This window comes from Pseudophryne corroboree, chromosome 4, assembly GCF_028390025.1.
Source record: "Pseudophryne corroboree isolate aPseCor3 chromosome 4, aPseCor3.hap2, whole genome shotgun sequence".
Classification (NCBI taxonomy): domain Eukaryota; kingdom Metazoa; phylum Chordata; class Amphibia; order Anura; family Myobatrachidae; genus Pseudophryne; species Pseudophryne corroboree.
The window spans coordinates 46,980,182-47,005,704 of record NC_086447.1 but is presented as its reverse complement, the minus strand read 5'-3'; the positions used below and the strand labels follow the sequence as shown (position 1 = coordinate 47,005,704).

The window sequence follows — 25,523 nt, the reverse complement described above, 5'->3', positions numbered from 1 at the left end:
ATGATTCAGGATGGTAATCTGCGATACATATTACTGATAATGGACCATCATTTTTTTAGATGTTTAAATAGGTCACATCTGCAGATGAATCCAATAATATATTAAAAATATATATGTGTACTACTGGACTATAACAATATGACACCTGTAATATGGAATGCATTAAATAAAGACCTGTAAATAAATACATTAATCCTAGAGAAAACAATGTAGCCCGGAGTGTTCATTTAAACCTCTGGGTGCAAGGGTGTCTAGCAAAAAAATCCAACGAGCCTCTGCTTTCAGGAGAATTAACCCCCTATCTCCTCCACGTTTGAGGGGGGGGGGGGGGGGAACGTGATCAATTATTTGATGTCTCAAGACCGCTAAAGAATGATTGGTGGTTAAAAAGTGTCAGGCGACTGGCTGGTCGCTTTTTCTAGTGGACAGGGCAGCTCTGATTGAAGCCCGATGACCTGCCATTCTTTCTTTAAATGTACATTCGGTTTTGCCAATATAGTGTAAGCCGCAAGGGCAACTTAACATATATATGACAAACTTTGTGGAACACGTTAATCTATGTCGAATTTTATACCGTTTTCCTGTATAGGGATGGCAAAAGCTGTTGCCAACAATCATGTGGTTACAGGTGGTGCAACCAAGGCATTTAAAACATCCAGCCTTCAAAGGGTTCAAAAAAGAGGACGAAGAGTGGGATGTAGCTGAAGAATGTAAAGGAAATTGGATATTGGTTTTCACCAAATGGTCACGCATGTTGCGCCCACGTTTGTAAGATGGCATTAAACGGGTATTTGATAATGAACTCAATTGTTGATCGGATTGAATTATGGGCCAAAAATTTTTACTCGTCCGATTAATTTTATTGCTAAGGGTATTGAATTTATTGACCCTAATAAACTTATCCTGATTGGTTTTTTTCTTTCCTGACTCCAATAATTGTGAACGTGGTGTATTTAGAACCCGGGTTTTTAAAATATTTAACTCAGCTGGATGGTACCCTCGTTCAATAAATTTGGCAATCATAGTGTCGAGGGATGCCTTAACCTTAGATTCATCACTCACAATTCTTCTTACTCTCAGCATCTGTGAGTAAGGGAGACCACCAAGTAATGCTTTAGGGTGGTGGCTAGAAGGGAGTAAGATGTTATTACGGTCTGTCGGTTTCACAAACATATTAGTGGTGATTTTACCATCACAGATCTTAATCTTTACTTCAAGATAATTGATGCTCTCAGAATCAATGTTATAAGTTAACTTAATTGGAGTGGTAGACTGATTATGCGTGTCAATTAAGGTAGAAAGGGACTCTCGAGTGCCCGTCCAGAGAACCAGTAGGTCATCTATAAACCTTAAATACAACAAAACATTTGAACGAACTGTTTCTTCTGAAAAGAATATTTGATCCTCCACCTGAAACATAAAACTGTTAGCAACAGAAGAGGAAACATTACTGCCCATGGAGCAACCTTGCAATTGAAGAAAATATTGATTGTTAAATAAAAAGTAGTTACGCTGTAAAGTTAGTTTTAGTAATTCCATAAAGAGATCAATATCAGGGCCTTTATAGACAGGGTTATTTGTAATCAGAGTCCTGACCGCCATTAACCCTTGTTCATGGGGTATGGAAGTATATAGATTGCTAACATCGATAGTGGCCAGTATACAGTTCTGAGGAACTTCTGTGATCCTTCCCAATTGGATTAATAAATCTGTTGTGTCCTTAAGACAAGACACTCTGGCTTGAATGCAAGGTTGCAGATGAAAGTCCCAAAAAATGGAGATGCTCTGGTAATGAGAACCGCGTGCAGAAATGATGGGTCGTGCTGGTGGATGATGACTATCTTTATGGATCTTTGGTACAGAGTAGAGGACCGGAGTTACAGGGAATGGAGTGGTTAATGCTTCACATTCTTCTTTTGTTAGTAAGCCATCATTAGTTGCTCTCGCTAAAATCAGATCTAATTGAGGGTGTCATTTAATTGGCGCTCTAAATCAGCCACGTAGTCCGCAGTGTTCTGAACTACAAGGGCTCCCCCCTTGTCAGCTGGACAGAATATGACATCATCATATTTACTCATTTGCAGAACGCCTCCCACTCACTTTTGGAAAGGTTTGAATAACCAGGTGTTTCATTTTTAATGTCCTGCTGTACTTGATGGTTCACCGCTTTACAATAGGTACATATTCCCAAAGCAGTCCACACTCTTGCCTTATCCACAAATGCTGGGATGACTTCCACAGAATGATAAATCGCCATGATCCATCAGTGCCAATATAAATCCAGTTAATAGGAGCAATATAAATCCAGTAAATAGGGTGTTACACCCCCTGTTTGATGTCTTGCTGCTAATAAAAATTAGAATATTATGAAGACTGGTGAGTGCTCCTATTTACTGGATATATATATATATATATATATATATATATATATAATTATATAAAATCTGTTTTATTCTAGGATTGAAGACTAGATCAGCATAACAGACTGCACAGGATGACCAGAGAACCAAGCTCCATGTCATTTATACATGAATGATACTAAGATACTTAGCTAAATGAGAAATGTATACAGCAAAGAGACCACAACTAACTAATATATCAATATATATATATATAGTATTAGCTTATTAAAAATAAAGAGATGTATTATATGGTCATGTAAAGTGTTACTGGGAAAGGGTATATATTTGACTGGAGTTAATGTAATTGGGTACAGGTTGTTATTGGTGCATAATTTGAGAGCAACCGCTGTTATTAAAATTTGACTATGCAATATGTTGGTTTATTCTGTGATAAATAATAGTGATAGTCTAAAAGCTTTCAGTCAGTAGGATAATTAGCCACAAATAATAAGAAAGGGGTACTCTCAAGCTTACCCCTGGTGGGACCAACATACAAATCTGTGGAGGCTTTGGTGGATGCGCCAACAAGAATATTTTCTAACCGTAGCCAAAATTATACCAGAGGACCCATGGTAAGCCAGGGTTTCATTTGGAGGCACTACTGAGATCAAACAAAATTCAGAGCCTGTTTACCATCCAGTTGTCAATAGCCATTAATTACAGTTGAGGAGTGCATATATTTCTCATAATTAAACATCACAGAAATGAAACATGAGCACATAGAAGAGGGCATTTTAAGTGCACTAGCAATTGGGGGAGTAGGAGCCCATAAGGAACAAGGATAGACAAATATGCAAGACTACAATGAAGGGGATGTGCCAAACCAAAAATTTTATTTTATTTTAGGTATTACAAGAGGAGCAGACAAAAGAGAGTTAAAAAAGGTAGCAGTAGGGACTAATAAGATAAATAAAGATGCCAAGGCAAAGGCAGTTACATTTAGACTGGACAACCAAAATAATGATACAAATGTAAAGGAAGTAATAGCTAAATGTGTGGTTTCCAGAAAGGTTGGTGAGAAAGTAGAAGACAAGACAGCTCACCAATAACAAGAGAGTTTCCAAAGGAATTAGAAACTGCCACATCAACTGACATGAAGATAAAATATAATGATAAAGAAACTAATAAGAAAGGCAAGGAGAGGTTAAATACTGGACCCAGTTCTCATATTGACATAATCATACATGATGGTTTAAAAGAGTCATAGAAAGAGGATTGGCATAAACATCAAGTGAAGTTAGGGAAAAGGACATAGACACTAGAGAACAGAAAATTATTGAAGTTATGGAAATAATATCTATGGACCTGAAAGAACATGAAGAGCTATTAGGGGATAGACCAAATGGATCAAGCTACATGGCAGAGATAATGGAACACACAGTAGGTATATAGCTGAACCATATTAATGGGATTAAAACTTTTATCAGGAAGAAGTGACTTGGTAGAAAAGATGTGAGGGGACTGATCTGCAGATTTAACTTAAAAAAGTCCACATGAAAACCTTAAATTAATAGTTCAAAATAAATAATTGTACAAGCAGCTTTGTGGATTAAAGCAAGAACTGAAATCCTGCTTCCAGAAGAATGACAGACAGACAGAAAGAGAAAGTGGAATATCATAAACAGGGATTCCTGCAAGAAGAGGAAAGAATGCATTCTTTGGAATCCCAGGTGATAGAGATGTCTTATCTTTTAGGCACAACTGAAACAATGCAACGCCAGGACCAGGTTGATATTATCAGACAACTGCAAGACCAACTAGTGCAGGTAGACAGAGAACAAGACTAGCAGCTAATATAAAGAAATGCTACTCCTGGTGGATCCAAAACCACACAAATCTGTGGAGGATTGGGTGGAGGCACCAACAAAAATATTTGATAACCCTAGCCAAAGTTAACCAGAAGACCCACAGTAAGCCCTGGTTACATATATTTTAATATTAAATATATATATATATATATATATATATAAAAGACAAAGCAAGTTTTGTTGGAAAAAATGTAAACATATATATATATATATATATTGCTATGGGTGATACAGCGCCACTTGTGGGGTATAGTCTCAGTAGTAACTTTATATATATAATGTAATAAAAAGATATTAAAAACACAACCACCTTGTTAGAGGTGTCAGCCACCCCTTAAGAATGCAACCCTAGTACGGTGCTGCCAGAGAGATATATAGTGGAGGGATAAGGGTACCGGCGACTATTGTTGTGTAAATGTGCAAAAGGTTAGTGTTAAAAGCTTACGATTCATGAGCCAAAAAATATAAAATCGAACAAACAGTTTTAATAGTACATATAGATAAGATATATAAAAGGTCATAAGATATCAAAATCATGTAAAAAGGTAAAAGGTAGAAAGGTAAAAACTTTTCTTTTTCAAAATAGGCAAGGGGGTCACTACAGGGAACCCAACGCGTTTTGTCACATCAGACTTCTTCAAAGGGTAGGGACAGAGTGAGATAGCATGCCTATTTATAGCCCTAGCAGTCAATGTTGTGGGTGTGTGATGACATCATAGATCACGTGACCAATAGAAAATCATTTAAAGGTGTTTTAGCATAAGAAAATACAGGACAATTCATTACAGTCTGGCCCCAGGTAGTATGGGTCACAGTAGCCATTAAGTGGTGGAAAACGAACGAACCGGAAGTGTAGCGGAAGTATCCGAGGTCACATGACGCGCTACCTCCGTCACCGTAAGTGTGGCAGAAGTGCCGCAATTCACTGTTTTAAAGCCTCTCTGAACAATTCTATTAACTATAAACACTCGTTTTCCACCACTTAATGGCTACTGTGACCCATACCACCTGGGGCCAGACTGTAATGAAATGTCCTGTATTTTCTTATGCTAAAATACCTTTGAATGATTTTCTATTGGTCACGTGATCTATGATGTCATCACACACCCACAACATTGACTGCTAGGGCTATAAATAGGCATGCTATCTCACTCTGTCCCTGCCCTTTGAAGAAGTCTGATGTGACTAAACGCGTAGGGTTCCCTGTAGTGACCCCCTTGCCTATTTTGAAAAAGCTAAGTTTTTACCTTTCTACCTTTTACCTTTTTACCTGATTTTGATATCTTATGACCTTTTATATACATATATATATATATGTACTATTAAAACTGTTTGTTCGATTTTATATTTTTTGGCTCATGAATCGTAAGATTTTAACACTAACTTTTTGCACATTTACACAACAATAGTCGCCGGTACCCTTATCCCTCCACTATATATATATATATATATATATATATATATATATATATGTGTACAAAATAAGCTAGCAGCGCCACAGATGTAGTATCTAAGGTATAAACGACAGTATTAGGAAATATGTGTTCTGAAATAATTACCAGAACATAATCTGGTGGACACTCCCTCCAGACTATTAGGGTGTCAGTTTAGGAACCTCAAAAACATATATAGGCACTGGTATATATGCCTAAAACTTTGAAAATGGTGCAGGGGGATGAGGTATTTGCAAGCGACCGAAGGTGTCGAATTAATAGTGTAAAAACCAGGTGCTATAAAAACATAAAATTTAATTTCAGAAGACAAAGAACTAAAAAGGGATAATATGTAAGATAATAACAATTTTCAAAGATGCAGCCTAGTCAAAAAGTATAGTATAAAAAGCAAAGGCAAAGCTAAAAAAAAATCAGAAACACATATGCCAAAATTAATAAAAAAAAGTACATAAAAACATGAAAAATAAGGTATAAAATACACAGGATAAAAGGTAAAAAGAGGGGGAGAGGTAGCTTAACTTCAGTGGTTGAGGTAAAATCAGAGTAGCACCCAACACGTTTCATCCCTCATGGACTTCATCAAGGGGTGGTGAGAGGCTAGAGACAGAACATATTTATACCTCATAACTGGGGGAGGTGTTGTCAACATCACTTCCTGTTTGTTAATTGATAGATTGCTGTCATATAATCAAAGTGCATGTATACGCAAATAAATGTGAAACTAATACAATAAGGAAACCTGCTGTTATGTTCATTATTCAAAACGAGACCTGCTAGAGCTGGAAAGACATAAAAAACGGGTGAGTCCGTCAACTTCCGGTCCGGACTGTGTGGATCGTCATATCCGCCCCACTTCCTCCCCACTTCCGGCGGCATTAGATCCGTTATGCGCATGCGCCGACTGGGCACAATGCGGTAGAGATCTCTGTTTGCTGTCACTTCCGTGTGCGGCGGACATCTTTTTGGTTATCCAAAAGGGCATAGAGCAGGGGTGGGCAATTATTTCAGCAGAGGGGCCACTTGACACTTTCCTGTCAGTATTCGAGGGCCGCACACAGAATAGCAGCCCCACCCCCTCCATGCGCCAAAAATATAGGGACGTGGCTTCGTGTGGAAGGGGCGTGACCAAAAAATCATACAGATTCATATTAGGCTGCACAATAGTCTTCCTTATTTAAATTACGCCACACAGTAGCACCACTTACACACATTACACCAGGTAGAGCCCCCTTTTACATTACAGCAGGTAGAGCTCCCTTTTACACATTACGGGAGGTAGAGACCCCTTTTACACATTACGGCAGGTAGAGCTCTCTTTTACACATTACAGCAGGTAGAGCTCTCTTTTACACATTACAGCAGGTAGAGCTCTCTTTTACACATTACGGCAGGTAGAGCTCTCTTTTAAACATTACAGCAGGTAGAGCTCTCTTTTACACATTACGGAAGGTAGAGACCCCTTTTACACATTACGGCAGGTAGAGCTCTCTTTTACACATTACAGCAGGTAGAGCTCTCTTTTACACATTACGAAAGGTAGAGACCCCTTTTACACATTACGGCAGGTAGAGCTCTCTTTTACACATTAGAGCAGGTAGAGCTCTCTTTTACACATTACAGCAGGTAGAGCTCTCTTTTACACATTACGGAAGGTAGAGACCCCTTTTACACATTACGGCAGGTAGAGCTCTCTTTTACACATTACAGCAGGTAGAGCTCTCTTTTACACATTACAGCAGGTAGAGCTCTCTTTTACACATTACGGCAGGTAGAGCTCTCTTTTAAACATTACAGCAGGTAGAGCTCTCTTTTACACATTACGGAAGGTAGAGACCCCTTTTACACATTACGGCAGGTAGAGCTCTCTTTTACACATTACAGCAGGTAGAGCTCTCTTTTACACATTACGAAAGGTAGAGACCCCTTTTACACATTACGGCAGGTAGAGCTCTCTTTTACACATTAGAGCAGGTAGAGCTCTCTTTTACACATTACAGCAGGTAGAGCTCCCTTTTTCACATTACAGCAGGTAGAGCTCTCTTTTACACATTACGGCAGGTAGAGCTCCCTTTACACACTGTTGGGGGGAGGGTTTGGGTTAGGCTGCGGGGGGGAAGGGGCCTCGGTTTAGGCAGTCATGGGGCGTGGTTAGGGCTAGGCACCAAGGGAGGAGGTTAGGGTTAGGTTGTGGGGAGGGAGGGTTAGGGGGTTGGGGAGAAGGAAGAACACCCCTTACTCACCCTTGTCAGTTTTGAAATATCGGGATCCCAGCGTCGGTATTTTGACCGACGGGATCCCAAGCGGCGGTGAATCATACTCATCCAACACATACACAGAGCTACATATACATAGTTACACAGACATATATACAGAGCTACAGACACATATAGAGTTACACAGAGACATATACAGACACATACACAAAGTTACAGGCACATTATCATACACAGTTACACAGACATAATATAATTTATGCTCCCTCATACCTTAAATTAAAGACTGTCACTGCATGAAATCTTTGATTGCTTTGGAAGTCCATCTTCCTACGTAGCTGCCATGCATGATAAAGTGCAGGAGCATCAGGGTTGTGCTCCATGCTGGGTAGCCCCGCCCCCTGCAGGGACACTACTTCCTCCTTATTCCTTCCTTCTGATAATCAGGGATGGTTGATTCCATATCGGAGTGGGAGAAGGAACCTTCTGACGTACCTAGGGGAGGAGACCCGTCACCAGGGGGAGGAGCTATGACCGAACAGGGTACCCGAAAAGTACGCTCGCCACGCTTCGGGCTCGGTGGCTCACTTCGAGGAGCGGGGCCCAGGACACATGCCCCGAAAAAGACCCCTGCTACTGAGAGCCCACCACTCTCCACACGGCAAAGCAGTCCTTCCCCCTGTCTCAGAGGCGGAGCTTTGCCTGGCTGGTAGCAGGGGGAGGAGGAGCTGCGCTGACAGGGAGCAGGGGGGAAAGATCACATATGGGCGGGAAGTACTGTACGACACGCACATTATCCCGCAACTTGTCGGGTACAGACCAGTGTTAATGGTGCCAGGGGCACTGACAACTGTGAAGGGACCAGGTAATATAAGGGGGCATGGCCAATGCAGTGATGTGTGGCCAGCCCCCTCCTTTGAAAATATTTAAAAAGTAATGTTTCTGTGCAGCCGCGGAGCGGGCAGACACACTGGACAAGAGGGAGGGTAGTGGTGCTGGTTGAGCAGCAGGTGGCGGCGGGGATGGCTGCTTGGGGGAATTGGCAGACTAAATCGCTCACCTCCCCCGCTCCCCCGCACGTCAAGCAGGGAGAGAGAGGACACTGTTGCAGCTGCCTCTCCCCAGCACAGCACACAGTAGCAGCTCCATGCCAGCGCTGTCTACATTGGGGAGGGGGAAAGGTCAGCCGGACCTTAGTACATCCAGACGATAGTGCAGGCTGCGGCTAATAGAGCCGCGCTGCCGCAGGCATCAGTTCTCAGCCACTGCCGGTGACCTAGGTTGGAAGCTGGCCGGGACAATGACAAGCGGCCCTGACGGCCCGCTTGTCATTGCACGCAGGTGGGAGGCAGCGGGCCGGGCAGGATCGGTTCGCGGGCCACATCCGGCCCGCGAGCCGTATTTTGCCCACCCCTAGCATAGAGTCATAGTCCTGCCGCGGGTAGAATACATATGCTGCGGTCTGTGTAATTCTCTGTTTTAATGCGCACTGCAAAGGTTAAGGATGCGTGCACCTTTGGAGTAATTTGCATATTGATGGTGCATCTCCCCGGGGATACATGAAAAAAAGAAAAAAAGAAAAAAGAGAAAAAAGCAAATAAATAGATGGGGATAGCGGGCCATTTGTAAAAGTTTCATAACAAAATATGTACGGCATTGATAAAAGTGCAGACGGATAATAATTAAAGTAGATGGATAATGCCACTATGGGACATATTATGGAAATATACAAAAAAGGGAGTTGGATGGGACTGAATGATAATCCTGCGAGAAAAAGTGGGAACAGTGAGTATTGCTTAGGTAAGCATGGTGAAGTAAGTGCCGTATGTGATGTGGACAAGACATCATCCATTAGTTTCTGAGATATCCCAATCTATTCCCTTAGCGCCTCCGGATTTACAACACCCGGTCTCCCAAGGAGGTCTCCCAACCTTGTACTGACCGAGCCCAGCCTTGCTTAGCTTCCAAGATCGGACGGTGTTGGGCGTCCCCAAGGAGGTGTGGTTGTAATGTTTAGGGCTGGGTTAGAGACGGGGTCTCTCAAAACAATGGACACCAATAGGAATTCCCAAAAGGCAAGGAGGATATAATAATAAAAAACAGCAAAAAGAGTCTAAGAAGTATACAAGCTACTAATGAGAGAGAGTGTGAGTTTTAGCGTATCAGTGCCCTGATAGCTAGGACAGTTCCCACTATATTCACTGCGCTCCTGGTATTCCCTGGGGTTCTCTCAACCAGGTACTGGCCAGGTCGAGTTGTTATTCAACTTCTAAGATCGGCCCAAATAAAAGTGATCAGTACAGTGTTCGTGCGGAAAAAGGGATTTTGAGAGGCAGGAGTAAAACGTGAGATGAGGGATTTCTTACATCACAGGAACGGTGCTATCTCATATCCTTCGTATCTCAGCCATCCGGATGAAGCGTATTCAGTTCTTATATCCAATACATCTCCCTCCAGGAAAGAGGATTCGAAAGGTCTCCTCCTCTATCTCCTAGCGCTACCAGTTCAATACCTTTGTATGTTAGTGCCTCTGGATCCGAGTTGTGACAAAGGTTGAAGTGTTTGGATATTGCATGGGTGAGGACTTTGTTCTTGATATTCCTGATGTGTTCCTGGATGCGTATTTTAAGGGGTCTCTTGGTTTTCCCAATGTATTTTATTTTGCATGGACACTCCAGAAGGTATATCACTGATGGGTTATTGCAATTGATGAATTGTTTAATCCGATATTCCCTATTAGTTTTAATATTGTGGAATGATTTCCTGTTCGGATGGAGATATCTACAAATATTGCACCGACCACATTTGACGCTTCCTACACATTTAGGCATAATGCTTACAACTTCTGGATTCCTCAGCATACTTGGGGCTATTAGGTCTTTTAAACTCCGGGATTTGCGAAAGACCATCTTGGGCTCTTTAGTGAGGTAGTCTTTTAGTATAGGGTCCATAAGCAATATGTTCCAATGTTTCTTGAGGACATCCTTGATAAGGTTCTCATGTCTACTGTACGTAGTAATAAACTTGACTGTTTCCTCCTTGGTGTCCTTAGGTTTGTACTTTAGAAGGTCCCTCCTTTCTAAAGCTATATATATATATATATATATATATATATATATATACTATATATATGGGATGCAGTTAATTTGCAGTCAGGATCCCAGGAGTCAGGTTACCAACATTGGAATCCAGACTACTGACAATAACGACAGCCGGAATCCCGGCCCTAAGGGGCTATTCCCCCTTGTGGGTGTCCACGACACCTGTTTTAATTAATTTCACTTGTAGCTTTGAAACCAAGCTTCTCCTGACCACTCCAACCTCTTTTCTCCACCACTTCCATTGTTAATATCTATACAACATTCATGAACAAAATGTTGACATACTCCGGATTCAAACCCATTACTTGTGGCTTTGCAATCAGACACTCTGTTCACTGAGCTACTTGTCCTTGCATAGAAATCTAGAGAGGTCTAACTATTTTAAGCTCACACTTTGTGAAAAAATTATTAGCATTGCAGCTGAGCAGATCTCTGCAGAGTGTGGCTGCAAATGATTGGATTAAATAGCTCAATGAGTAGGGTGTTTGACTGAAATGCAACAGGTTATGGGCTTGAAGCCTGCGTATGGTAGTATATTGAAATGTGTTGTTTAATAAAGGGTATTGTAACTGAATAACTTTAAGCTCTCAAGTTAAGTGGATGAATTTGATATAAAATTAATTTGCATCCAAATCCATTTTCTTGCAGGGCTCTATAAATGTGTATGTACAATATATCCCCATTGTCACGTTTGGCTTGGTATGAAGATCCGGTGACTGAGGTTTGCCTGAGTAAGTGAACACTTGTGAGTGGAGAAGATGAGGAGGCTGGATGTAATTCTTTGTCATGGGATAGGAGCAGCTGAATAAGGGGACTTGAGACAAGAAGAGCACTGAAGATAATGAACTGTGAGCTGTGAACTGTGGCTTGAAAGACGAGGTTGAAGAACACTGAAGAAAATTAGCTGTGAGCTGTGAATTGTGGCTTGAAAGACGAGGCTGAAGAGCACTGAAGATAATGAACTGGAGACTGTGAGATGTGGTTTTAAAGATGAGCCTGAAGAGCACTGAAGATAATGAACTGGAGACTTTGAGATGTGGTTTGAAAGATGAGGCTGAAGATCACTGAAGATAATGAACTGGAGACTGTGAGCTGTGGTTTGAAAGACGAGGCTGAAGAGCACTGAAGATAATTAACTGGAAACTATGAGCTGTGGTTTGAAAGACGAGGCTGAAGAACACGGTAACTGTCTGAGACCAAAGATCCTCAAGGGATCAGGGTTACCGGGAGTGCCCCTTCAGGTGGTAGCAGGTTAGAAATGGCGGGACTACAGCAACTGAAAGAACAGAGGTAGAGCAATGTTGGAGAGTAACCAAGGTACCGGAGAAGCCTGGGAGCACAGAGCTGGAGTACCTACACCTGAGTAGTAACTTGAAGCACTGGCACCCATATTCTGAGCCAGCTCCCTTTTATGAGGAGAGATTTCCCTGGATTGGCTAGACACAATGAGCCTGTGCTATTGGCTCATAACTTTGGTCTACAACATGGCAGCCCTGTGTAACAGACACAGCAATAGTGCACATAGAACCTGGACGCCCCCTGGCCTCTCCAGAAGTTACACCCTGTGCAACCGAGTTTGCTGTAGCAGCCTCTATCCTCCATGAATGGACCAGCAGCAGCAGCCCTTTACAGCTGCAGATGGACCCGCTGCAGCAGCCCAGCCCCACCGCTGCATGCCCACCACCGGAGCGGCAGTCCCCGCGGCACCAATTCCCCGGTAAGACTCCGGGATGTGACACCCATGAGGCATGTGCCTTATGTCCCTTTTGGTAAAATAGGGGTGTGGGGTTGCCAATTGTATTTATGGCCAGGGCACCTAGTTACGGCTCTGAATGTATAATCCTTGGGTTGAAATCCTACAACCTATTATGGGGATACTTTGCAGGTTTGAGCAACTGTGGAAGTCTTGAAACCTTCTTGATTCTATTTTTCACTAATACCTATGAATTATGCACTTTTTCAAATATCCTTAAAGAGGTCTCTGCTAGATCATTGACCTTTCCCATCCTCTGCTTTCCCCTCATTTCTTTGCCTTTTTCTACCCTTCCCTTAATCTCTCTTACTCACCCATTCCTATCGTTGCATCAATATCTTACATTCCTTGCATATGTAACTCTAGGCTGATGCATCGTTGAAATAAACCCTTTTGCAGTGTAGATCCTGCTCGTGCTCTAAAAACAGGCACGTGGAAATATACATTATGTGAAATCTATGGGGATGATTGAGACCTGATCGCTAGGCTGCGTTTTCTCACAGCCTGAGATCAGGTCTGATCTGCGCATGTGTATGCACCGCAATGCGCAGGCGCATCAGACGACTGCACCGGGCATTGGTGAATAGCGATGGGATGGTGTGAAAAAAGCTATCGCATAGGCGATCGGAAGGAGATTGACAGGAGGAGGGCGTTTGTGGGTGGCAACTGACTGTTTTCAGGGAGTGTCTGGAAAAAAGCAGGCGTGTCCAGATGTTTCCAGGGAGGGTAACTTATGTCAGCTCCGGTCCCGGACAGGCTGATGTGATCGCAGCGGCTGAGTAAATCCTGAGCTGCGCAGAGACTGCACAAAATCAGTTTGTACAGCTCTGCTACACATGTGTCCGCACACTTGCACAGCCAGGGGGTGACTATCTGATCACAGGGCTGCAAAAATCACTTCCCAGTGATCAGGTCTGAATTAGGCCTTATACTGTATGTCAGTTGAAAAATATTCAAGGCCCAGCTCACAAGCTGCCCCTTATAGAGATGATACCTTCTGCATCTGAGAGATGAGTGCAGGGGCGTATCTACCTATTGCCAAGGATGGCACTCGCCAGGGGCGCCAGCCAAGGAGGGGCACCACCCAGCAGCGCCACCCGCGGCCAGTAGGTAGATTTAATATTAATGTCAACAACTGTCCACTCCGGCCCCCCAAAGTGTGTCTCCCCCCACTCCCTGGTAGTTCGTCTCCCCGAACTGACACCTGGCAGGCTGGCCGCACTGAAGACCATAGCAGGAAGCTGCAGCAGTGGCAGTCACTGTAATTGGTGCCGGGGTCCGACACCGAGCTAAAATCAAGAAACTACAGCTCCCAGCAGCCCTTGCTGCCGGGAGGTCACTGCAGAAAGGGCTGCTGGTAAGGTGTAGTTTCTTGATTGTAGCGCGGTGTCGGACCCCGGCGCCAATTACAGTGACTGCCGGTGCTGCGGCTTCCTGCTATGGTCCAGGGCGTCAGTGCGGGTGAGGAACTAACGGGGGAGGGGAGGGGTATAATTATATTCTACAAAGTTGTGCCTTCACAATTAAACTGAACATGCACATTGTTCCAGAGTTGCCACAAAACATACAGATTGAGTATAATAAAGTCAGCATGTAATGCTCCCAGAGAACTGCCAGCAATACCTCACTTGTTGAATGGAGCTATCCTATCACTCTAGCACACATTTACCAGAGACTAAACAGATGTGTTAACATTTACAACTTTCTATATTGACAAAATATAATGGCTCCTCTTTGAGTACAAAACATTTTAATCAATATCAATCCAGGCAGCATGTATTTGTCCTCTTTAATAGTGCTAAAAAAGGGTTGTTTTTGTATGATTATTGAATTTAAACACATAAAAAGGTATGTGTGTGTATGTGTATATATATATATATTAGAGATGAGCGCCTGAAATTTTTCGGGTTTTGTGTTTTGGTTTTGGGTTCGGTTCCGCGGCCGTGTTTTGGGTTCGAACGCGTTTTGGCAAAACCTCACCGAATTATTTTTGTCGGATTCGGGTGTGTTTTGGATTCGGGTGTTTTTTTCCAAAAACACTAAAAAACAGCTTAAATCATAGAATTTGGGGGTCATTTTGATCCCAAAGTATTATTAACCTCAAAAACCATAATTTACACTCATTTTCAGTCTATTCTGAATACCTCACACCTCACAATATTATTTTTAGTCCTAAAATTTGCACCGAGGTCGCTGTGTGAGTAAGATAAGCGACCCTAGTGGCCGACACAAACACCGGGCCCATCTAGGAGTGGCACTGCAGTGTCACGCAGGATGTCCCTTCCAAAAAACCCTCCCCAAACAGCACATGACGCAAAGAAAAAAAGAGGCGCAATGAGGTAGCTGTGTGAGTAAGATTAGCGACCCTAGTGGCCGACACAAACACCGGGCCCATCTAGGAGTGGCACTGCAGTGTCACGCAGGATGGCCCTTCCAAAAAACCCACCCCAAACAGCACATGACGCAAAGAAAAAAAGAGGCGCAATGAGGTAGCTGTGTGAGTAAGATTAGCGACCCTAGTGGCCGACACAAACACCGGGCCCATCTAGGAGTGGCACTGCAGTGTCACGCAGGATGTCCCTTCCAAAAAACCCTCCCCAAACAGCACATGACGCAAAGAAAAAAAGAGGCTTTTTACTGATATTTGGTGTTTTGGATTTGACATGCTCTGTACTATGACATTGGGCATCGGCCTTGGCAGACGACGTTGCTGGCATTTCATCGTCTCGGCCATGACTAGTGGCAGCAGCTTCAGCACGAGGTGGAAGTGGATCTTGATCTTTCCCTAATTTTGGAACCTCAACATTTTTGTTCTCCATATTTTAATAGGCACAACTAAAAGGCACCTCAGGTAAACAATGGAGATGGATGGATTGGATACTAGTATACAATTATGGACGGGCTGCCGAGTGCCGACACAGAGGTAGCCACAGCCGTGAACTACCGCACTGTACTGTGTCTGCTGCTAATATATAGACTGGTTGATAAAGAGATAGTATACTCGTAACTAGTATGTATGTATAAAGAAAGAAAAAAAAACCACGGTTAGGTCACTGGTATATACAATTATGGACGGGCTGCCGAGTGCCGACACAGAGGTAGCCACAGCCGTGAACTACCGCACTGTACTGTGTCTGCTGCTAATATATAGACTGGTTGATAAAGAGATAGTATACTCGTAACTAGTATGTATGTATAAAGAAAGAAAAAAAAACCACGGTTAGGTCACTGGTATATACAATTATGGACGGGCTGCCGAGTGCCGACACAGAGGTAGCCACAGCCGTGAACTACCGCACTGTACTGTGTCTGCTGCTAATATAGACTGGTTGATAAAGAGATAGTATACTACTAATATTATATACTGGTGGTCAGGTCACTGGTCACTAGTCACACTGGCAGTGGCACTCCTGCAGCAAAAGTGTGCACTGTTTAATTTTAATATAATATTATGTACTCCTGGCTCCTGCTATAACCTATAACTGGCACTGCAGTAGTGCTCCCCAGTCTCCCCCACAATTATAAGCTGTGTGAGCTGAGCAGTCAGACAGATATATAATATATATAGATGATGCAGCACACTGGCCTGAGCCTGAGCAGTGCACACAGATATGGTATGTATGTGACTGAGTCACTGTGTGCTGTGTATCGCTTTTTTCAGGCAGAGAACGGATTATAAATAAAAGTGGTGGTCACTGGTCACTATCAGCAAAACTCTGCACTGTACACTACTGAGTACTCCTAATGCTCCCCAAAATTAGTAAATCAAGTGTCTAAACGGAGAGGACGCCAGCCACGTCCTCTCCCTATCAATCTCAATGCACGTGTGAAAATGGCGGCGACGCGCGGCTCCTTATATAGAATCCGAGTCTCGCGATAGAATCCGAGCCTCGCGAGAATCCGACAGCGTCATGATGACGTTCGGGCGCGCTCGGGTTAACCGAGCAAGGCGGGAAGATCCGAGTCGCTCGGACTCGTGAAAAAAAACATGAAGTTCTGGCGGGTTCGGATTCAGAGAAACCGAACCCGCTCATCTCTAATATATATATATATATATATATATATATATATAGATAGGCAGGTGTGTGCGGCAATCACGGCGACTTTCAATAAGCAGACTTTAGACAGCAAGAAGTTAGCAACGTTTCCATGCTTAAAGCATTGAAACGTTGCTAACTTCTTGCTGTCTAAAGTCTGCTTATTGAAAGTCGCCGTGAGTGCCGCACACACCTGCCTATCTATTGAAACCGTCACATGCGGGCACCCGGTGCGTTATTAGGAGCTTATGGGAGAGAGCCAGCACCTGCTGAGTTTTGTGTATATAAATATATATATATATATATATATATATAACTTCCAAATCACCCGGCACTCATCTATTATACTTGCTTGGGGTGCCCTCCATGAAGAAATCTCCAATACACAAGGCAAAAATGGCGGCACTCCCAGTCTTTCTTTAGTAGAAAATTCAGTGTTTAATTTCAACGTTTCGGCAACCTGTCCCGTCGTCAGGATAACAAATACAATGTGCAAACATACAAATATATACCCCCCTGTGCAAACCCAGTGATTACCTGAGACGATTCCGCTGTGCGTCTGCTTCCCGCTTCCGTCCCGGTGCTCGTGCTGCCTCAACGCTGCTCCGATGTGCCGGTGACCTCATAGGGTCAGGTCCGCCAGTGGAAGTCAAAATTCTGTGTATAGTTGCTATAGCAACAGTACGTGTTCTTACTACAATTAAAAACATATTGACAAACTTAATTGTGGATCATATTAATACTTAAAGGCAAATAGTAACACCCCTATATAACACATAAAAAATTACTTTTTCTATTTTTAAAAAAATGTTATAAATAATGCAGCTTCTATCCAATGGCTATGCACCATAAAGGATACTGTGGGCAAAAACCTATCCAGGAACTTATTCCATTATTTTTAAATAAGTATTTCTTAACCTCTTATGTATGATAGCTTGACTCACTTAATGCTAACTCATTTACTGAATTTAGACCTTGTAATACCACAAAAAAAAATTTTTATACAGTATATTTCAAGGGCTGCGAAACTCATAAAAAGCATTGTAATCCTAATTTTTCATTAAGGCCTTTGGGTGCCAATGCGTCCAACTGGAATATCCATCTACTCTCCAAGCGTAGGAGTTTTTGGCCCCTATTGCCTCCACGTATATCATATGGTATATGGTCTATTATTTTGGACCTGATACTGGCAATACTATGTTTTGCTTGGAGGCAGTGTCGTGCCATAGGTTGGTCGCTATGCCCCGTCTCTAATGCTGTTCTAATAGCAAATCTGTGAAGCGCCATGCGCTCCTTGAATTGACGTTCTGTCTTGCCCACGTAAATAAGTCCACATGGACAAGACAGAACATAAACCACATACTTAGTTGTACGCGTGGTTCCAATAAAACACTGAATTTTCTACCAAAGAAAGACTGGGAGTGCCGCCATTTTTGCCTTGTATATATATATATATATATGCACTGGACTTTGTGAGAGGTGGCAGCATTGAAGCACTCAAACCACATGATTTGAGGCCAACTAAAATCTTTTATCTATCCAGTGGTGTACAAAACACCTATTATATGGGTCTGTTTTAATTTTATAGACCTACTTCACCAATATTTGACTGTTTTTATAAATAATAGTCAAAGGAATTGTCTCTCTGGTTTCAATCTATGAGTCCATTAGGCGTTTTTTGATCTCACTATTATGGATACCGTCTGGAGTTATTAGTTTCAGACTTATGTTGATCTAATACCCCTGAAGAAGTCCTAAGGGATGAAACGCGTTGGGTTCTACATCTGATTAAAACCTGATTGGTATATATTTGAATTGGGTACTGTAATTGAGCCAAAACTTGATTGGTGTATATCGAAATCTGTTGATGTTGTATCCATCCTGTATGATAACAATGTTATTTGAAAAGAGGAAGTAGAGACATACATTGTATTTTAAGAATAAATTTTAAACTATATTGATTGTCTGTAATAAGTCACTAGCGCCCTCAGATTCTGTATGTATTTATCATTTGTGAATCCTTGCTGACGAGGGATTCTTCTAGAGGTGCTGCTTTTTCATATCCCAAGCGCAACTTGATACCATTCTTGTGTATATATATATATATATATATATCTATCAGTGGCGGAAGTACGTCCCAGTTGCCCGGAGGCAAGATAAATATTGGTGCCCCCCCCCCTATTTCCTATATTAAGATAAATAAATGTATGTATGTATGTATGTATGTATGTATGTATGTATGTGTGTGTATATGTGTGTGTGTGTGTGTGTGTGTGTATGTATGTGTGTATGTGTGTGTGTGTGGAGTGTTCTGAAAAAAATGTATATACTGTATTTATACATTTCATTGTCTTTTATTTTAAATCACACAATTCTTAGAAGTCATTCCCAGGATTAGAACCCATGACCTGTTACACTGACAGCAGACACTTTACTGATGGAGCTAGTCGCTCATGTACAGGAAGCATGAAAATTCTAACTATATGAAGTTACGTGTAATTGTCAGAGACGTATCTTCATATAGTTACAATTCTCATATTTCCTATACAGGAGCAAATAGCTCCACTAGTAAGGTGTCTGCTTCCAGTGTAATAGGTCGTGGTTTCTAATCTTGGGTGTGACCCTTATAAAATGTGTATCTACAGTGTAATAAAAAGGGTGTGATTTGTAAGGTGCAGGGACCAGTGAGGAAGTCGGCCACTGAAAAGACAGGGACAGATATCAATTAACTTAATTCAATGGTGTCACAGAATGGAAGGAGAGGTGCCCCCTTCAGAACAGGAGCCCGGCGGCAGATGACTCCGTTGCCTCCCAGAGTTCTGCCTCTGATATATATTTCAAATGGTGATGCCGTGGTCATAGGGACTGAAGACCATCTCCACAGAGCTGCTGCCCGGGCTTCCTCCTCTTTACCGCTGCTGCCCATGTCCTCCGCCGCTGCCCATGTCATCCTCCGCTACACCACCCGGGGCCTTCTCCTGGTCACCACCACTGCCCAGGGCCTCCTCCTCACCACCGCTGACTTCAGCCTCTGCACCGCCGCCGACCACAGCCCCATCAGCTGCTCAGGTACTCACTCTTTCTGTCCCTGTCACTGCTGTCACTCTCTCTGTCCCTATTGTCACTCTCTCTGTCCCTGCTGTCACTCTCTCTGTCCCTGCTGTCACTCTCCCTGTCTCTGCTGTCACTCTCCCTGCTGTCACTCTCTCTGTCACTGTCCCTGCTGGCTCTCTGTCACTATCCCTGCTGTCACTCTCCCTGTCCCTATGTCCCTGCTGTCACTGTCCCTGAATTTTGGCTCATACTGTGTGGGGTAATGTGAATTTTGGCTCATACTGCGTGGGGTACTGTGAATTTTGTCTCATACTGTGTGGGATAATGTGGGTGGGGTAATGTGAATTTTGGCTCATACTGTGTGCGGAAATGTGAATTTTGGCTCATACTGTGTGGGGTATTGTGAAATTTGGCTCATTCTGTATGGGGTAATGTGCATTTTGGCTCATACTGTGTGGGGTAATGTGAATTTTGGCTTAGTCTGTGTTGCATAATGGGAATTTTGGCTCATTCCGTGTTGCATAATGGGAATTTTGGCTCATGTAGTGTGGTATAATGTGTATGGGGCACCAGTACTGGATGGTATAAGGGGTCCTATTATTGTTGTGCATAATGTGTATAAGGGGTATATGATGTGGTACACTACACTTAAGGACAACAATGGGCATTACTGTGCTGTGTTATGTTAGTAAGGAATGCTACTGAGTGGTGTAATTCGTATTTGAGTATTATTGAGTTGCCACGCCCCCTTTTTGGCACATGCGTCTTCGATATTTCAAATATGGGTGGGTGTGTGGCGCCAGTCCTTTACTTTTCATGGGGCGCTCAGACCCCTAGATACACCCCTGGATGAGTGCATGGAACTGCAATATAGTGGTGAGCTAGGCGTATATGCTAATGTAGAGACTTGCAGAAAATTGGGGTCCCTTGATGATGAGCTGCAAGCTTAAATGTTTTGATGAATTCATGAACAAAATCTGCATGCTTTTATTTGCTGTTAGTATGTAGATGTGCAGTATATTATTGTTAGAGGCAATAAAAGTATTTTTGTTTTGGTAACAAATATGGCATTAATACTGCCATGCAACTAGTGCCATGTACAATTTGGGCTGCTTTCAATCAAGGCTATACAGTAAAGGACCTACACATTAAGTGATCTACCGCTGAGCTGCCCGACGGTGGATACGGCCGACGGGCGACCCGGCGGCGGGGGGCAGTGATGGGGGGAGTGAAGTTTCTTCACTCCTCCCGTCACATGGCTCCATAGAAGTGCAGGCAAATATGGACGAGATCGTCCATATTGGCCTGCATGCACAGCCGACGGGGCACCAGCGATGAACAAGCGCAAATATATGAACAAGATCATTAATAAACGAGATCGTTCATATCTTTGAGTAATATTGCCCAGTGTGTGAGGCCTATAAGAGGCCTAGTAGGGTGTGGCTCACAAACTAGTCCTTGTATAATTGTTACCCTCTTTACCTGAGAGGTGAGTGCATTTATCTGCAATGCAATGGTGTGCTGGGTATATAGGCCCTCATTCCGAGTTGTTCGCTCGTTAGCTGCTTTTAGCCGCCGCCCCCTGGGAGTGTATCTTAGCTTAGCAGAAGTGCGAACGAAAGGATCGCAGATCTGCTACAAAAAAAGATTGTCCCTCATTCCGAGTTGTTCGCTCGCAAGCTGCTTTTAGCAGCATTGCACACGCTAAGCCGCTGCCTACTGGGAGTGAATCTTAGCATAGTAAAATTGCGAACGAAAGATTCGCAATATTGCGATAAGACATCTCTGTGCAGTTTCTGAGTAGCTCGAGACTTACTCTGCCAGTGTGATCAGTTCAGTGCTTGTCGTTCCTGGTTTGACGTCATAAACACTCCCAGCGTTTGCCCAGACACTCCTCCGTTTCTCCAGCCACTCCCGCGTTTTTCCCAGAAACGGTAGCGTTTTTTCCCACATGCCCATAAAACGGCATGTTTCCGCCCAGAAACACCCACTTCCTGTCAATCACACGACGATCGCCTGAGCGAAGAAAAAGCCGTGAGTAAAATACCTAACTTCTTAGAAAATTTACTTGGCGAAGTCGCAGTGCGGACATTGCGCATGCGCACTAAGCGGAAAATCGCTGCGATGCGATGAAATTTACCGAGCGAACAACTCGGAATGAGGGCCCTTGTGCAGTTTCAGAGTAGCTGGAGACCTACTCCTAGCTTGCGAACACTTCAGACTATTTAGTTCCTGTTTTGACATCACAAACACGCCTTGCGTATAGCCAGCTACTCCACCATTTCCCCAGCTACTCCTGCATTTTTATCTGGCACGCCTGTGTTTTTTCACACACTCCCCCAAAAAGGGTCAGTTACCACCCAGAAACACCCACTTCCTGTCAATCACTCTTCGGCCAGCATTGCGACTGAAAAGCGTCGCTAGACCTTGTGTGAAACTGCATCGGCTTTTGTGAAAGTACGACGCGCGTGTGCAGTGCGACCCATATGCATGCGCAGGTTTGCTGTTTTTTTTGCCTGATCGCTGCGCTGCTAACGAAAGCAGCTAGCGATCAATTTGGAATGAGAGCCGAAAGCAGCTAGGAATCAACTCGGAATGAGGGCTATAAAGTATGCTAGTGTAGGGAACGGCAGAGAATTGGGGTCCCCTGATGGGTCAAAATACTGTATGAACAAAACACCTATGCATTTATTTGCTAGCAACATACCAGTGGCGCAAGTTCATCCCATTTGCCCAAAAGCAAGTTATAGCTTGTTCCCCCCACCCTTCAAAAAAAAAAAAAAAAAAAAGGAAAATGAATATGGTGGGTTTGTGTTTATATGCATGAACATTATATATATGACACAGGCATGTGGCTTACAGAATTACATAGATTGCCGTTTTTGCCAGGTCTCCAGCTACACTGTGATTAAGCCATCAGCAGCATGCAGAATCAGCGATCACTGGTGGATCCCATCTCACAGGCCAGTAGCAGCGCCGGGTGCACCATCACTTGCTGCAGTGCAGGCTGAGTGGTACCAGGCAGGAGCCATCGTATCCCCTATTGCAAGTGTTAGAATGGCTCCTCCGACAGGCCCTGCATTCGCCCAGCCATGCCTGCGTTTTTCCTGGCACGCCTGCGTTTTTTTATACACTCCCTGAAAACGGTCAGTTGACACCCAGAAACCCCCACTTCATGTCAATCACTCTGCAGCCAGCAGTGCGACTGAAAATCTTCGCTAGACCTTCTGTGAAACTGCATCGGCTGTTGTGAAAGAACGTTGCGCGTGCGCATTGCGCCACATACGCAAAAGTCCCGCTTTTTTGCCTGAACGCTGCGCTGCGACCGAAAACAGCTAGCGAACAACTCGGAATGACCCCCATTGCTACTAGATGCAGAAGGTGTGGAATTTCATTCAAACTAGAGCACTCACCACATTCAAATGTACTGATGACACGGAGTGAGCTATTTCTAGTTATGTAGCAAAATGACATGCAAAACAAAGAGCAAACAATCCTGTATTTAATATTTACTGTGTTCAGGTCACAGTGTCTGCAATAAACCAGGGAGTTCCTGAGAGTAACAAAGAAATCAGAAGCTCTAAGACTAATACAACACCCTGTGAAGATAACATGAATATTGCAGTCTTTATTCTGTTGTCATCAGTTTGTTGTTCTGTGATTTTTATCGGCTTATTCCTCAACACATTTGTTGTGACAAAGATCCTCATTTGGTGGCAAAAGGGTCAAACTATTCGAACCAGTGATATAATCATGGCCAGCCTGGGAGCGGTGAGGATCATTCTTCTAATTATCTGTCTTAAGGAAACTATTGTAGTGAGTGTCGCTCACTCATTTATGAGAATAAAGAATTCTGTATATTGGCCCTCATTCCGAGTTGTTCGCTCGTTATTTTTCATCGCATCGCAGTGAAATTTCGCTTAGTGCGCATGCGCAATATTCGCACTGCGACTGCGCCAAGTAACTTTGCTATGAAGATAGGATTTTTACTCACGGCTTTTTCTTCGCTCCGGCGATCGTAGTGTGATTGACAGGAAATGGGTGTTACTGGGCGGAAACACAGCGTTTTAGGGGCGTGTGGTTGAAAACGCTACCGTTTCCGGAAAAAACGCAGGAGTGGCCGGAGAAACGGGGGAGTGTCTGAGCGAACGCTGGGTGTGTTTGTGACGTCAATCCAGGAACGACAAGCACTGAACTGATCGCACAGGCAGAGTAAGTGTGGAGCTACTCTAAAACTGCTAAGTAGTTTGTGATCGCAATAATGCGAATACATCGGTCGCAATTTTAGGATGCTAAGATTCACTCCCAGTAGGCGTAGGCTTAGCGTGTGTAACTCTGCTAAATTCGCCTTGCGACCGATCAACTCGGAATGAGGGCCATTATGACACTGCATTGATATTTGTGGGGTTCTGCAGCCTGTGGTGGGGCACCGTGCTCTGCGTCTTCTACTGCGTGAAGATCACAAACTACAGCAACAGATTATTCCTTAGACTTAAGATGAACATCTCCAGGATGGTCCCCTGGCTGCTCCTGACGTCACTGCTGGTGTCTTTTCTCTCCAGTCTGCCCAACATATGGGGCATGTACCCAGGACGTTACATGAATTCTTCCCCGGACAGTAACAGCTCTAGCATTGGGAATGGAACTGTGGAGGCCAATTATGTGAACGTGTTCATCATCTATTTTGCAGGATCCATCGCACCGTTCCTCATATTCTGTGCAGCCATTTGTCTTCTGATTGTGTCGCTTCTAAAACACACCAGGAATATGAGCAACAAAGATTCCGGGTTCACTAATACCCAACTAGACGTCCACATTAGTGTAATTAAAAATATGGTCTCTTTTCTCTTATTTTATGCTCTGTATTTTATAAGTTCGCACTTATTGCTTTTAAGCCTCCAATTAGGAGACTCAGCCTATGTTCTATTGTGCAGTGTTGGTATCTCTGCCTACCCAAGCCTGCACTCTATTGTATTAATATCCAGCCATGCAAAACTGAAGCGCTCCCTCTGTTCTGCTCTGCACTGTGCACAGAAGACATAACAGAAGCTGAGCTGATTCACATGTAGACTACAAGTTGCTCTGCAATCGTAGCCTATAATGTGACTTTCAGTTTGACAGCTGCAGTGTAACTATTGTCTGCATTACATGTGTTTAATATATTTGAGTTTGATTAATAGATAAAACAGATTTGGACGCATTCATTTTCTTTTCTCACTGTTCCCCATTTTTATTGTAGAAGCAACGGGCCAATTATCTGTAGAGAGATGAGGTGAGGCTATAGTTAATGATCGACAGGTGTAGTAAGTGACCTGGCCAATTACTTTAGCTGGGCAGGGAAGTGCTCACATTGGGGTAAATTAACTAAGGTGGGAGTTTTTTAGAACTGGTGATGTTGCCCATAGCAACCAATCAGATTCTACTTAACATTTGTCTAGCTGCTTCTAGAAGATAATAGATACAATCTGATTGGTTGCTATGGGCAACATCACCAGTTCTAAAAATCTCCCACCTTAGTAAATTTACCCCATTGTTTGGATTTCAGCTGAGCGACGTTACTCTATTGTGGTGACCAGTACTTTCTATATATTATATTTCTTACCTTTTTTGCTTTTCTCTACTTCCATTTCTACTCTCTTTTCCCTTTTCCTGGATCGTTTATTTCCTCATTTCCATTTTCTTTTCAGCTTTTTGTTGTTTG

The 25,523-nt window shown here is 43.2% G+C and overlaps 1 protein-coding gene and 1 pseudogene across 1 annotated transcript; one reads left to right on the top strand and one right to left on the bottom strand.

Moving 5' to 3' along the window:
* The first annotated feature begins 3,985 nt into the window (after nt 1–3,985).
* Nucleotides 3,986–24,865, top strand: LOC134910820 (taste receptor type 2 member 40-like). The gene is made up of 3 exons (XM_063919204.1): nt 3,986–4,168; nt 23,345–23,593; nt 24,197–24,865. The coding sequence occupies exons 1-3, from the start codon at nt 3,986–3,988 to the stop codon at nt 24,863–24,865; spliced, it is 1,101 nt and encodes a 366-aa protein (XP_063775274.1).
* On the bottom strand, nt 9,771–9,889 carry LOC134912898 (5S ribosomal RNA; annotated as a pseudogene).
* Nucleotides 24,866–25,523: the final 658 nt, after the last annotated feature.